Source organism: Schistocerca serialis, chromosome 5, assembly GCF_023864345.2.
Source record: "Schistocerca serialis cubense isolate TAMUIC-IGC-003099 chromosome 5, iqSchSeri2.2, whole genome shotgun sequence".
NCBI classification, from domain to species: domain Eukaryota; kingdom Metazoa; phylum Arthropoda; class Insecta; order Orthoptera; family Acrididae; genus Schistocerca; species Schistocerca serialis.
In genome coordinates, this window is record NC_064642.1 from 609,108,205 (window position 1) to 609,125,052 (window position 16,848).

At 37.8% G+C, this 16,848-nt stretch overlaps 1 protein-coding gene across 3 annotated transcripts in view; it reads left to right on the forward strand.

Moving 5' to 3' along the window:
* Positions 1-16,848, forward strand: part of LOC126480782 (saccharopine dehydrogenase-like oxidoreductase) — a 136,059-nt gene that overhangs the window by 52,151 nt on the left and 67,060 nt on the right. For 2 of the 3 annotated variants that reach the window (XM_050104090.1, XM_050104091.1), the window contains exon 2: positions 2,922-3,104. In XM_050104090.1, coding sequence (XP_049960047.1) covers positions 2,922-3,104 — 183 coding nt within the window. The remainder of the gene's footprint in view (positions 1-2,921; positions 3,105-16,848) is intronic. The other variant, XM_050104092.1, reaches the window with a different exon arrangement.

A 16,848-nucleotide genomic window follows, 5' to 3' on the forward strand; every position in this document is an offset into this window, starting at 1 on the left:
CTGCAGGCCGTCACTTGAGCTCCCCCTGCAGGAAGTAGTGCGCAGAATGTCTGTTTCCATTATCTTGTATGTAAATAGCTGGTGTTTACCATGGTGCTTTTTGGCACGCCTTGGACATAGATAACCCTGTTCTCTGTGGTGTAATATGGGTTGCCAGCCCTCAGGGGCTACCTTGGCTCCGGCATAACAGTTTTTGTTTTAGCATCACCTAACTGAGCATGGTACTCAATGGTAACACCAACTTGCTTTAGCAATAACATCTGTCTTTGAGCATGGTTACTTTTTTAACCACCTTTTCATACTCCCCAAGTCTTAGAATTTATTCTGTTGAAGTACAGCTGTTTGGTTGTCCATTTACGATTGAGAGGGTTCTGGGTGGATAAATCATTTAATAAGTCTTGAAACATGTTTCATTTTAATTTGTTGATCAATACTTATACTCTTGCAGGGGGAATAAATTACAACCAGTTTAAATAGCTATGAATGTTTATTATATCAACATGTACAATACGTTGTCACTGTGGAGGTCTGAATTACACTAAAATGAGTTTCAGATATTTTATAGAACATTTTTGATTTACATTATTGACAAATGCTCATCTGTCAAGAATCTTTGTGTTGCATATTCTGAGTGGCCCCCTACCAGGTCCATGTGAAGTTGTAAGCTCCATGCCATACTTGTTGAACCATGAAGGTGTCTGCTTGTGAACTCTAAATGCCGCAAGCTGCCCAATGAGTACCTCAAATAATACAGCAGAAACAAATATTTGTACTAATATGTCATGTCATATGCAAAAATGAGGACCTGTACAGTATTTCAAACCTATGATTTAATTTAACATTAACAAAAAAACATGTTTACTTATTTACATGCTAAGATGAAGGTACAGAAAACTTTACAACTCCGACTCTAAAGGTCAAAATCCCGAATTTAACTACACAAAAATTCTGTACTGTCACACCTACATCTACATGATTACTCCAAAAACCACATTTAAATGCCTGGCAGGGGGTTCATCAAACCACCTTAGCAATAATTATTTATTATTCCAATCTTGTACAGTGCATGGAAAAAACGAACACATATATCTTTCTGTGTGAGCTCTGATTTCCCTTATTTTATTATGGTGATTGTTTCTCCTGATGTAGGGTGACATCAATGAAATATTTTAGCATTCAGAGGAGAAAGTTGGTAACTGAAATTTCGTGAAACGATTCTGCCACAATGAAAAACACATTTGTTTTAATGATGTCTGCCCCAAATCCAATATCATTTTAGTGACACTCTCTCCACTATTTCATGACAGTACAAAACATGCTGCCACTATTTGAACTCTCTCAATGTATTCCGTCAATCCTATCTGGTAAGGATTCCAGACCGAGCAACAGTACTCTGAAAGAGGATGGACAAGTGTAGTGTATGTAGCCTCTTTAGTAGATCTATTACATTTTCTAATGTCCTGCCAGTAAAATGCAGTCTTTGGTTAGCTTCCTCCACAACATTTTCTGTGTGTTCCTTTCAATTTAAGTTGTTCGTAATTGTAATTCCCAAGGTATTTACTTGAATTTACGGCCTTTAGATTTGACTGATTTGTGTGTAACCAAAATTTAACAGATTCCTTTTAGCACTCATGTGGATGACCTCACACTTTTAGTGATTTAGGGTCAATTGCAAATGTTTGCCCCACACAGGTATCTTTTCGAAATCATTTTGCAATTTGTTTTGGTCTTCTGATGACTTTACTAGTCGATAAACTACAGCTCATCTGCAAAAAACCTAAGACGGCTGCTCAGATTGTCTCCTAAATTGTTTATATAGATAAGGAACAGCAAAGGTTGGGGAATGCCAGAAATCACTTCTGTTTTACTCGATGACTTTCCATCAGTTACTAAAAACTGTGACCTCTCTGACAGGAAATCATGAATCCAGTCACATAACTGAGACGATATTCCATAAGCATGTGATTTCACTACAAACCACTTGTGTGGTATGGTGTCAAAAGCCTTCCGGAAATCTAGAAATACAAAATCAATTTTAAATCCCTTGTCAATAGCACTCGAAGAGCTAGTTATGTATCACAAGAGTGGTGTTTTCTAAATCCATGTTGACTTTGTGTCAATAGACCATTTTCTTCAAGGTAATTCATAATGTTCGAATACAATATATGTCCCAGATTACTGCCACATATCAATGTTAATTATATGGTCCTGTAATTTAGTGGATTACTCCTACTACTTTTCTTAAATATTGGTGTGACCTGTGCAAGTTTCCAGTCTTTGGGTATGGATCTTTCGTCAAGAGAATGGTTATGTATGATTGTTAAGTATGAAGCTACTGTATCAGCATATTCTGAAAGGAACCTAACTGTTATACAGTCTGGACTGGAAGACTTGCCTTTGTTAAATGATTTAAGTTGCTTCACTACTCTGAGGATATCTACTTCTACGTTACTCATGTTGGCAGTTGTTCTTGATTCGAAAATCTGATCTCAGTTCTTTGATAACAGTTCTTGCAAGGCATGTGTGAACATTGTGTCCAGTTGCTTGCACTTATGGAAAAAATAGTTTATTATTTAAATAATAAGGTTTAATGAGCACAGAATCTGCAAAATACCAAAGTAAAAATTGCATTTATAACTGAAATCTGCCAGACTCATAACTTTTAGTTTTTTCAATATTAGAAAACTTTCAGAGAAAATAAATTTAATTAATACATTGAGTTTCAACAATCAGTTTATTTTGGTATTAACAGTGTGATATATGATGTTTCTTTTTCTAGTGGCTCCGTTACCGGTATCAGAAAAACTGCCATATTTCAATTGTATTTTATAAAAAGCATTACGTTCAAACAAATGTTATAAGATAATAATATATTTGCAAGTCACTTAAATTTTTTTCTCATTAGTGTTGAAAATTTTCAGCAGGATCAGTTGAAGGAGAAAAACTGGACCTTGTTATATTTGGTGCCAGTGGCTTTACTGGAAAATATACTACTGAAGAAGCTTTAAGATTATCGAAAGTAAATGATGGTTTTACATGGGGAATAGCTGGTAGGAGCTCTAAGAAGTTAAAGCAGATTTTAGATGATATCAGTAAGAAAACAGGTATGTACCTTAAAAATCAGAAACGTTATGTAATGATGCCATATCTGTTGTCTCCACGATTACAGTTATCATTAAATAATAAGTCTTTAAGATACATACATTTTTATTTATTTTTTCTCAAGACTATTAATTTGGAAATATTATACAGTATTCATTTAGCATTAATTACACTATAAATACGAAACAGTCTCCAAAACAATTGACATAATAAAAATAATCTATTTCTAACTGATATTAAATGAATGTTTTGTCAGTGTTGAGTGAACATGGCACCTGTTTGTTTCATTGCACTGAAAGAGCAAGTTGGTATATTCTCAATAATAACCAGTGCTGAAAATTTTAATTCTTACCTCACTAGTAATGCACCGTCTATTCACTGTGACAATCTATACTGTGCATCTACATCCACACTCTGCAAACCATTGTGGAGAGTATTTCCCATTGTACCATGTTCCATTGGTGTTTGAAGCACAGAAAGAATGACTGCTTTAATGACTCTGTGTGTGGTGTCATTAGTCTCATTTTGCCTTCATGGTCCCCCTGGGATTGATACATAGCGATCTGTAGTATGTTTCTAGGTTGCTCAGTTAAAACATTATTTTTTTTTTTGAAACTATGTAACTCGTAATATAATTGTCCCACACATCACCATAAAATTCCTCTTAGTCTTTTGAGAGGTGTAAGATATACAAATGAAGAACCTTTTAATTATCTTGATTTTTCTCTTCTTGTTTTTGGCTCTAATTCTTGTTGTGTCTAGGGGTACATTCTTGAGGCTATAATTTTTATAACTTTCTGGGTTCCTGAAGATGAAATAACTGATGAAGATTTGCCTATTGCTATGAATATTTTTTTTACTTTATCCCAGTCTTCTAATTCACACTGACTTTACAATTTTTACTTCTGTCACACCAAAAGTTACATTATAAGCGACACATTCAAAAACACATCTGATTCCATCAGAGGCATGCCCACTACTAATACTTACATTCTGCGGTACTCATACAATTCCAAAATGTTTACAAAGTGAAATAGTTTACATACTTTTTTGCCAAAAGAAGAATCTTCACAGAAATATTTAATTATCTTGTAAATTAATCCAGAAATATATTTAATAATTAGCATTAGATTGTGCAATTAATAATATTATTTTTAAATGTGCATGAAATTTCATAATTTCAAATATTTTTGAAAGAAGAGTAATTTTAACTGTTAGTACATATTGATTATAACACATTAATTTCTTTTTATACATTTCAGCCTGAAATATAATACGTTGTATACAAAATCGTATGAACCTCATTCAGACAGACAGCTGATTTAATATTCACCCATACAAGAATCAATATATACATGGTATTCGTTATTTCTATAAAAAAAGGTAATGTTAGAGTACAGTGACCCATTATAACCTTCACAGGATAATTGGTGTCCACCTTCAAGTGTCTATCAGTTTAGTTTTTCAGAATTTCTATGATGCTCATCCCTGATTCAAGCAAACTGGAGCCCATTTGTGCTGCCCTCCTTCATAAATATTCAATATCCCTTGCTAATCCTACTTTTTTTGTGTCCCATATACTTGAGCAATATTCTGGGGTGAGTCACTTTGTAAGCAATCCCTCTTGTATACTGATAGCATTTTCCTAGTATCTTATCAATGAACTGAAATGTCCACCTGCTTTAACTCCAACTGACACTATGTGATCATTCCATTTCATATCCACAAGAATTGTTACACCCAGGTATTTGTGTGAGTTAATTGATTTATGTTGTCTCTCATTGATATTTTTTGCCTTTTGTTTAATTCATTATTTTTTGTTTCTGGACATTTAAAGCAAATTGCTAACCTTTGCATCACTTTAGAATCTTGAGATCTGCTTGGATTGACAGCATCACCTGCAAGAAGTCTTTGGTTACTTCACGGTAAATGATGACAGCCAAAGCAGTTGCAGGCTAAAGATTAATTAATTAATTAATCTTTATCCTGCAACTGATTTGGCTGTCATCATTCACCGTGAAGAATTTCAACAGTTGCTGTTTCAGCCTTGTTTAAAATCTTGATCTTTGGTTACTATTTATGTTGTCTTCCAGGTCATTAATATATTTCATGAAGTTACTTCTGTATCTGTTGATGAATCTTCTTTCAAAATAGCATGCTGTGCCCATCTTAGCAAGAAGTCCAGTCAAAAAATTCATTTGATACCTCAGCAAGATAGTACTTGCTGACAAGGGTAGCATACCACTAAAGGAATTACCAATTTTGCTCATCTTTAGCACAGCTGTAGTACATTTGGGGATGTTAAAAACGATGCTCTAATATGATGCACTTCTCCAGCATTTTCAAGGAATTGAGGATCAAAGTTTTATACCATATGAGAACACCAACTGTCAAGCAGTTACATTAGCACAACCGGCTAAGATAGCAAACTAGATATCTGCCTGTACTGCTTCTAATAATTTATTTATGTAGGATTTTGAAGAAAAATGTGCGTATCGGCATTTTAAACCCAACAGTATAGGAGATTTGCTGCTGATCTATCCATGGTGTGGCCTCACATCATTGATAAATGGAAGTAAGTTTTGGAGAATCTTAACTCTGTTCGCACCTCTGTCCACATTAAACTCACCAACCAGCAACAGTATCTGTATTTTGATAGCTGTCATCCCTTTTACACCAAAAAATTCCTCCCATACAGCCTGGCCATCCAGCGATGCCATATCTGCAGTGACAAGAATTCCCTTCCCTAGCATGCTTCAGGTCTCACCAAGGCCTCCACTAACTGGCACTATCGCCCAGACCTAGTCTGCAAATGGATCTCCCATCATATTTCCCCTCACATCCCCAATCTTCCCACCACCTTCAAGAATCAGCCACAAAGGAGTGCTCCTTTCATCACCTAATATAACGCCGGACTGGAACACCTGAATAACATCTTTCGACAGGGCTTTGATTACCTATCATCACACCCTGAAATGATGGACATTCTATGTGAGATCCTTTCCACCCTTCCTGTAGTGGTGTTTCATCACTCACCCAACCTCCACAACATCCTGGTCCATCCGTATGCAACATCAATCCCAGCCTCTTGCCACAATAATTATATTGCTGTGAAAGACCAAAGTGCAAGACTGGCCCAATCCATCCACCCAGCACTCCCTATTCCAGTCCTGTCACAGGCTTATCCTACCCCATCACAGTCTGGGCCATCTGTGAAAGCAGCCATGTCACTTACCAGCTCTACTGCAATCATTGCACAGCTTTTTATTTTGGTATAACTTCCATCTAGGTGTCCACCAGGATGTACAACCACTGCCAAACTGTGGCTAAGAGCTAAGTGGACCACCATGTGGCATAACATGCTTGATTTCAATGGCCGCTTCATTACCTGAGCTATCTGGATGCTCCCCTCCACCACAAGCTTTTCTGAATTGTGCAGATGGGAGTTACTCTTACAACAAATTCTCCACTCCCAAAATCATCCTGGCCTCAACCTATGGTAATATACTGTCCCCACACCCTCCACCCAACAGTTTCCACCCCCTCTGTCCTATCAGTGCCTCTCTGTTCTCATCTCCCACCTTCTTTGTGTGCTACTCTGTTCCAGTGCACCTGCCCATATTTCCCCACTCCTCTCCTTTTTCACTCTGTTTTCCCCACCTCCCTACCCCACAGCTTCCGGATGCTGTGCCTGTCGGCAGTTTAGTACCTGCACACTCTGCTAGGCAACGCTTCTTTCTCATCTCACCCATACACTTCTATCCCTCCCCCCCCCCCCCCCCCACACCCCCCCTCCAGTTTTTAGCTTCCATTCAATGTGACAATTGCATTATGGTCAAAGTTGTCAGAGTTGGCAGTTATGTGAGTGTAGGGTGTGCTTCTCTGTGAGAATAAATGGTGTGTGTGTGTGTGTGTGTGTGTGTGTGTGTGTGTGTGTGTGTGTGTCTCTCTCCCTTTTTCTCAGAAAGGTTGTGGCTGAGCCGGTTCTAGGTGCTTCAGTCTGGAACCGCCTGGCCGCTACGGTTGCAGGTTCAAATCCTGCCTCGGGCATGGATGTGTGTGATGTCCTTAGGTTAGTTAGGTTTAAGTAGTCCTAAGTTCTAGGAGACTGATGACCTCAGATGTTAAGTCCCATAGTGCTCAGAGCCATTTGAACCATTTTTGTTGTGGCTGAAAGCTAATGTGTGTCTTTTAATTGTGCTGGTCTGTAGCTTAATGTGTTATCTTTATAGTAAGTAGCAATCTGTCTTTTCCTTACAGTGTTGAAGGTTTTGTTAGATGCACTACAATAAATTACATTAGCACTTTTTTGTTGTGCACTGCAGAAAGGTGTCATTATTCCATTGTTATTATCATTGAAAATAATTTATGTTGGCTTAAACTATTTTGTCTTTGAACAGATTTATACATCTTGTTAACTAAAATAGAGACACAATATATTTTAGTTACAAATTATATATTTTATTCAGTAGGTAAGGGTAATACGCAGTGTTCAAAAAATCTCTCTGCAGTGCCATGTGATTGTTAGCCGTGCATGCCGTATGCCGCAATGAATATACTGAAATGGAACTCAGTGAAATACAAGTTATTAATTTATTGAATATTCATTTTTACTTACAAATTTTCACATTAAATGTTGAAAGTGTCCCCCTGTTGTTGAATATACAATTCAATTAATCTAATCATGTTTCCAAACACAAGCTGTAACATTTCTTCTGTAACAGAAGCAGTGAAAGTGGATATTGCAGTTTTCAATTCATTGATGGATTTTGTACAGTTTTTATAGACAGTTGCTTTTGCTGCACCCTAGAAGAAAAAGTCTGGTGGTGTTAGGTTAGATGATCGTGGAGGCCAAAGTCCCTGTGAAATTATGCGATCACCAAAAACATCAGGAAGCAGTGACATTGAAACATGAGCTGTATGCATGATTGCTCCATCTTGTTGAAAATAACCATTCAGTATTTAACTTAACACAAGTTCTCCTATGAATGGGTACAGAATATTACTGCAGTATTGTTGTGTGTTTATTGTTTCATTGAAAAATATGGGTCCCACAAACCAACATCTAGAAATTGCAATCCAAACTCCTATTTTCACAGAATGAAGTGGTTCCTCATGAATACACAATGGATTTTCAGTACTCCACATACAAGAATTTTGCAAGTTCATGTACCCGGATAAATGAAACCACACCTCATTAGTGAAAAATGTTTCATTAAGAATATCCCTTCCATTTTGTTGAACAAAATTTTTGAACCATTGACAATAATTCGGTCTCTTAACATGATCAGTATTTTTTAGTTCTTGCATGACTGTCACTTTGTACGGGAAAATTTCTAATTTTTTCCTTACAGCTGTGTGGGCCGTTCTGACACTAACATCGATTTCCTGGGTGAGTTTTCTCACTGACTTGTTCAGACTCATGGACATTTTATTGGAAATATTGAGTAGTTTGTCCTCAGTCAAAATGCTAGGATGACCACTTCTTGGCGCATCTGTCACTGAACCCATACTTCGAAATCGCGCACAGTATTGTGATGTGGGAGTGTTGTCTCTGGGAAAACTGAATTAAATGTTTGATGAACTGAAGCTGTGTATTTTCTGCCAGCTTTGAAAACTTGTTCGACTAAAAACACACGTTCTTCAATGGTTAGCATTTTAACAGTGACAAAAATGAACAAAGTAACTAAACTTAAATGTTCGCGTCAACACGTAACGACACACACCAATGATACTACTGACACTGGCTGAGAGAAATGAAACAGTGGAATGTTGGGAGAGTTCACTTGAAGGGAAGTAACCCAGGCAGGCAAACAATCATACGGAACACGCAGCTAACAATCATACAGCACTGTGGAGAGACTTTTTGAACACCCCATACAATGACAACATGCTTTCTGTGCAACTAAAAATCTTGGTCAAGTTCAATATCAGTAAATTTCAGTGGGCCTGTATCATTCTCTCTCCTCTCTCTTGTCTCTCTCTCTCTCTCTCTCTCTCTCTCTCTCTCTCTCTCTCTCTTTTTCTGTGTGTGTGTGTGTGTGTGTGTGTGTGTGTGTGTGTGTGTGTGTGTGTGTTTTGTAAGCATGGCTGATGGGTGGAATGTAATGTAGAAGATCTAGGCATCTAGTGTTGTCTTCTCCTTGGTCCAGGGTATAGATTTTCCAGAGCAATATGCTAGAGTGAGATTGGCCTCCCTAGTTTAGCTGACTTTAGACATAGAGCAGAAAATGGAACTTCCTCCTTATGAGTTTCCTTGTAATATAGCATCATTGATTCATTCTTCACTAAATGAACTCATTATATGTTAAGCCATGACACTGGTTTGTTTGTGACTTTTTTCCTGCTTGTTCAAGAATCTTCATAGACTTGAAGTCTTGAACTGACATTTCTGTTAAAAAGAAGCTTTCTTATTTATTGATTTTGAGATTATGGAGTGCCAATCAGCAGGAACAAAAGTGATCTTATGTCTTGTTTAAGATACTATCGACCCAAAATCTGAATCATTTGATAGTAGGAATAACCACTCACCCTAAATGTATGGTCAATAATACCTATGTTATCACTGCTTTGCAGCAATTTCACAAGACAATTCAAGTTTTAAAGTTCTGTTCTGTCCTGTACAAGTGCCTCTATACCCGACAACATGTCTTGATGTTGAGGCTCTTGTAGTAATGTGTCTTGTAACACAAGAACATATTTCTTGTTAACCACATGAAACAATCATTTCATCCCGTATGTACCTAAAGCCCAAATCAGTTGATAGCTCATGATAGCCTTGGTTGTATAAGTACATGTTTCTTTTCTAATAAGCCATGGAAGCAGTTAGTATGGGGAAAGGTGGAGAGTCAAAAGTAAAGGCATGAAACAATTTATTATTCTTTGACATATTTTGGATCTAATTTCATAGCTGTTTGAGCAAACTGTGCCCTTCAAAGATGAAGTTCATGTTGTGCTTCCAAGATCTTTTCTCCATCTCCATCTTCATCTTCTAAAATGGACATCCGTATTTTGCACATTCCACGTTTTAAACATGGTACCTTATGTGGTGTAAGTTGAAGCCATTACTGAAAGATCTGCAATAAATGGGCTCTTCAACAGGTAATATATTTTCATCTTTGTAGTACTCCTTGTATAAGTTGTACATAAGACATACACTAAGGGCAGGGGGAATGGTGAGGCATGCTTCCGGACAGCATTCATTCTCACTATAGTTGACATAATCGTCTTGAGAGATTCAACAACTGTTTAGATAATTCTCATTTATAGCTCCATCTCAGCTGCACATTTTAAATTAAATTACATGTTTCAGTCACTCTGGGTCATCTTCAGATGCAAAACAAAGTAAAACTAAATGCACTTCAAAAGCATACTTCAAGTCATAATAATAAAACAGTGTTTGATGAGCATCTTCAAACACTGAAGCATGCAATTGGAACTAATGATTTGCGTTTGAAAGTGTTTCACAATAAATCTAAAGGACACCTCCTGACAATGTTGGAAGAAATTGAGATTTTTACATGCCATCTGCAAGAGCCTGGCATAATTTCACTTTTATAATTTGTTTTATATTTTTACAGCATTATACTTTCACTGTTATTTAAAATTCATAATATTTAATGACACAATTCAAGGTCCTCAGCATAATCCCACTTCTGAATTTTTTGATCTTTATGTCTTTCACTATTTATACATCAGTTGTTCTAGACCTATACTTTTAATGTATTTACAAAAAAAAGTTTAACACAATTTTCATTTTATACTTTAAGAGTAAGAACTTATGACCATATTCTTTCAAAGTGTCACACTTTGAATACCTTCTGACGCTAGTTCAGTTTTTGCTACTTTATTTCCTCTTTTGTACTCTACAATTTTTGTCTCCCTCATACAGTTTTATGCATCCATTCAGCTATCTTAACAGGTTTTTTATGTTATTGACTTTTAGCAATTTTAGTATAAGACCATATCTTGTTAAACCCATAGCATCACTGCCATAATCTCTCCCTACACCCCCTGTTCATTCTGGCTTGCCCACAGCCCCCCCCCCCCCCTCCTCTCCCTGCCCCACGCCCAATTTCTTTGCCTGTCAGTCCGCCTTTCTCCATTTTATAATTTCACTATTTTACATACCCATTGTTCTACACCATTATGGTTTCATCAAGGATTTTATATAATTATATGCTATATAATTTCTGTATGTCCTCTCCTGTTAAACTCATGACATCCCCACCACCCCCTTCCTGCTTCCTTTCCCCTCCCCCAATCAGTCTCAGTTCATTTCCTCTTGACACCTCCAAACCCCCTCCATCCATACCACCAACATGTAGTTAGTAATGACAACAGTTGTAAAACAAAGTACTCTGATATACGGTTCTGAGTAGACAAGACACACTGCTGACACAACTACATAAGTAAATTCTACATTTATGTACAATTACTCTCTTAAATGAAAGAAAAATTCGGAGTAGGAATTAAAATCCATATAGAAGAAATTAAAACTTTGAGGTTTGCCGATGACACTGTAATTCTGTCAGAGACAGTAAAGGACCTGGGAGAGCAGTTGAATGGAATAGACAGTGTGTTGAAAGGAATATATAAGATGAACATCAATAAAAGCAAAACAAGGATAATGGAATGTAGTCGAATTAAATCAGGCGATGATGAGGAAATCAGATTAGGAAATGAGACGTTTAAAGTAGTAGATGAGTTTTGCTATTTTGGGGTCAAAATAACTGATGATGGTTGAAGTAGAGAGGATATAAAATGTAGACTGGCAATGGCAAGGAAAGTGTTACTGAAGAGGAGAAATTTGTGAACAGTGAGAATAGATTTAAGTGTCAAGAAGTCGTTTCTAAAAGTATTTGTATGAACTGTAGCAAAGTATGGAAGTGAAACAGGGACAATACATAGTTTAGACAAGAAGAGAATAGAGGCTTTCAAAATGTGGTGCTACAGAAGAATGGTGAAGATTAGATGGATAGATTGTGTAACTAAAGAAGATGTACTGAATATAATTGGTGAGAAGAGGAATTTGTGGCACAACTTGACTAGAAGAAGGAATTGGTTGGTAGGACATGTTCTGAGGCATCAAGGGATCAGCAAGTTAGTATTGGAGGGCAGCGTGGGAGGTAAAAATAATAGAGGGAAACCAAGAGAGTAATACACTAAGCATATTCAGAAGGGTGTAGGTTGCAGTAGATACTTTGAGATGAAGAAGCTTGCACAAGATAGGGCAGCATGGGGAGCAGCATCAAACCAATCTCTGGACTGAAGACCACGACAACAACAACAACAACAACAACAACAACAGTCTTATCTACTTATTGTAAAGTATTGGATGGTACATATTTGCTTTTAATTTGATTCAGTGTGATCACAACATATAATCTAATTAAAAAAGTGCAACTGAGACAGAACAGTAAATGAGAATTATCTTAATTTTCTAAACATTTGCTTGGCAATGTCCTTACCACAGTGGATACACCGGTTCCAGTGAGATCACCAAAGTTAAGCGGTGTTGGGTGTGGTCGGCACTTGGATGGGTGATCATCCAGGCTGCCATGCACTGTTGCCATTTTTCGGGGTGCACTCAGCCTCGTGATGCTAATTGAGGAGCTACTCGACCGAACAGTAGCAGTTTCGGTCAAGAATACCATCGTAACGACCGGGAGATCGGTGTGCTGACCACATGCCCCTCCTATCCGCATCCTCCATGGAGGATGACACGGCGGTCAGATGGTCCCGATGGGCCACTTGTGGCCTGAAGACAGAGTGGTTTTTCTAAACATTTGCTGAATCACACAAGACGATTGTGTCAACTATATTGAAAATGGTGCCTAGTCTGGCGGTGAGACACTGTTTTATTTAACATAAGTAAAATTAATGAAAACCATTGTAAAATTATATTTAACATTGAATACTTACATAAAAATATGATTCCCAGGGTGTGCAAAAGTTAAAATCATGAATAAAAAAGCAATAGCTCATGCAATTACAAAAAAAGTGAAATTATGTGGGTAAAAGCAGAAATTAGGGAAACCTACAAGAACAAAGATGTATTAAATGATCACTTATACTTTTTCACTTAAAGATAGCTAAAACTCATTCTTCACAGTTTGAAAGTCTATGTACATTAATTAATAATAGAATAGACAATGAAAGAACAAAAATAATTGCAAGGCATTATAAAAAAATATTGTGTGTGGCAGATGGAAGGAAATATGGAAACAATACTGTGCCTAGAAACCATGAGTTCTTCAACAAGCTCGTTAATTTTACAGATATTCCTCTTACAGTTAATGAGACATCTTTCCATCAAGAGGCTTAAACTATAATCCCAAACCAACATTAGGACATAAAGAGAATTATAGCAGACATCAAATGCACTAGTGATTTAGCAAGGCTTCCCATTCATAAACAGAGTGACCTTTCTGTCGAAGTCACTAGCTTGTTAAAAACACAGTTTCATCAAAAATTAGCTGTAATAATGAAAGTTGGATTATAAATAATTTGAATTTAAATTTTTTAAAAATTCATATTATTTAACAATACTTCATGCAATTTGAGGTCCTCAGCATAATCCCACTTTCATAATTTTATGATCTTTATGTCTCTCACTATTTATAAATCATTGGTCTAGGCCTATACTTTATGTATTTGACCAAAAAAAAAAAAAAAAAAAAAAAAAATACAATTTTTGACTGTATACTTTTAAAGTTTCACACTTTGAACATCTTCAGACACTAATTCAGTTTCTGCTATTTTATTCCAGTTTTACACATCCATTGTGGTATCTTAACAGAAGGTTTTTTATATTATTGAATTCTTGCATTTTTGGTATAAGACTATCTCTTGTTAAGCCCATAGTATCCTTGCCACAATCTCTCCCTCCTGTCTTCCTCCCCTCCCCCCCCCACCCCCCCCCCCCTGTCCCCCTGTCACCCTTGCCTTCTTTGCCTGCTCTCAAGCCCCCTTCAGTCCATTTTATAATTTCATTATTGTATTTCATTTATATTTTAAGTACCCATTGTTCTACACTATTAGTGTATCAATGAGAATTTATATAATTATAGCACGACCTCTCTTGTTTAACTCATGAGATCCCCACCACCCCTCCCTGCTTCTTTCACCTCCACCATTCAGCCTCACTCCATTTCCCCTATGCCCCTTCCCACCTATACCTCTAACATATACTTATTTAAAACACTGACTTCAGTTCCAAAACACAGCACTCTGATAAGTGGTTCTGAGTAGACAAGACTGGTAGCAGACACAACCTCATAGGTAAATTCTACATCTATGTACAGTTCTTGTCTTTTCTACTTATCATAAAATATTAGCTGATACATATTTAGTTGTTTAAGATCTGAAGATGATGCAGAACGATCGACACTTGTAATCTAATTTAAAATGTGCAACTGAGGCAGAACAATAAATCAGAATTATCTTGACATTCATTCTCTCATTAGAGACTTCATTCTGTAATTAGAGATTTTATTAATTGATGCCGCACTTCCTAGCTTATCTGATCCTGGAAATACTTTCAATTTCTTAATAGCTCTGGTCAACTGCGAATCTGAAATTTTGGATGTTTGAAGGCAATACCTTTTGCATATTTCAACACTAGTTCCATCAACTTGAATGTAAAACTGATTACTTGTTGACTTTGGCAATCTTGATCCATCTTTAGGACTCCTAAATTCAAGGCTCTTTTTCTAAATCAACCCACATAGAAATGCATTCTGATAAGAAAAAGAAGCTAATTTCCAAAATTTTTCTGCTGAATTTCTGTATTACACTTCTTGTACCTTTTCTAGACATTTCGACCTGCAGTTATAGCTTGTGTTACTGAATTTCTTTTTTGAAACTATTCCCCCCCCCCCCCCCCTATTTTCATATGCTGTGCCAGAATTTCTTTACTTCTTCCTCTCTTGCTTTTTACTCTCATGTTTCTGTCTCTTTCTACTTCATTTAAGAAATTTGTGTTTTGTTTTTTCAGCTTCTTGTACTGCAACCAAGAAAACAAATGTATCAGAATGCTATATATATATATATATATATATATATATATATATATATATATATATATATATATTTTTACCAAATGAAAGCGCTGGCACATCGATAGACACACACAAACATACATACAAAATTCAAGCTTTCGCATCAAACTGTTGCCTCATCAGGAAAGAGGGAAGGAGAGGGAAAGACGAAAGGATGTGGGTTTTAAGGGAGAGGGTAAGGAGTCATTCCAATCCCGGAAAGACTTACCTTAGGGGGAAAAAAGGACGGGTATACATTCGCACACACACACACATATCCATCCGCACGTACACAGACACAAGCAGACATTTGTAAAGGCAAAGAGTTTGGGCAGAGATGTCAGACGAGGCGGAAGTGCAGAGGCAAAGATGTTATTGAATGCCAGGTGAGGTATGAGTGGCGGCAACTTGAAATTAGCAGAGATTGAGGCCTGCTGGATAACGGGAAGAGAGGATATATTGAAGAGCAAGTTCCCATCTCCGGAGTTCGGATAGGTTGGTGTTAGTGGGAAGTATCCAGATAACCCGGAGGGTGTAACACTGTGCCAAGATGTGCTGGCCGTGCACCAAGGCATGTTTAGCCACAGGGTGATCCTCATTATCAACAAACACTGTCTGCCTGTGTCCATTCATGCGAATGGACAGTTTGTTGCTGGTCATTCCCCCATAGAATGCATCACAGTGTAGGCAGGTCACTTGGTAAATCACGTGGGTGCTTTCACATGTGGCTCTGCCTTTGATCGTGTACACCTTCCGGGTTACAGGACTGGAGTAGGTGGTGGTGGGAGGGTGCATGGGACAGGTTTTACACCGGGGGCGGTTACAGGGGTAGGAGCCAGAGGGTAGGGAAGGTAGTTTGGGGATTTCTTAGGGATGAACTAAGAGGTTACGAAGGTTAGGTGGACGGCGGAAAGACACTCTTGGTGGAGTGGGGAGGATTTCATGAAGGATGGATCTCATTTCAGGGCAGGATTTGAGGAAGTCGTATCCCTGCTGGAGAGCCACATTCAGAGTCTGATCCAGTCCCGGAAAGTGTCCTGTCACAAGTGGGGCACTTTTGTGTTTCTTCTGTGGGAGGTTCTTGGTTTGAGAGGATGAGGAAGTGGCTCTGGTTATTTGCTTCTGTACCAGGTCGGGAGGGTAGTTGCGGGATGCGAAAGCTGTTGTTAGGTTGTTGGTGTAATGGTTCAGGGATTCCGGACTGGAGCAGATTTGTTTGCCACAAAGACCTAGGCTGTAGGGAAGGGATCGTTTGATGTGGAATGGGTGGCAGCTGTCATAATGGAGGTACTGTTGCTTGTTGGTGGGTTTGATGTGGATGGACGTGTGAAGCTGGCCATTGGACAGGTGGAGGTCAACATCAAGGAAAGTGGCATGGGATTTGGAGTAGGACCAGGTGAATCTGATGGAACCAAAGGAGTTGAGGTTGGAGAGGAAATTCTGGAGTTCTTCTTCACTGTGAGTCCATATCATGAAGATGCCATCAATAAATCTGTACCAAACTTTGGGTTGGCAGGCTTGGGTAACCAAGAAGGCTTCCTCTAAGCGACCCGTGAATAGGTTGGCGTACGAGGGGGCCATCCTGGTACCCATGGCTGTTCCCTTTAATTGTTGGTATGTCTGGCCTTCAAAAGTGAAGAAGTTGTGGGTCAGGATGAAGCTGGCTAAGGTAATGAGGAAAGAGGTTTTAGGTAGGGTGGCAGGT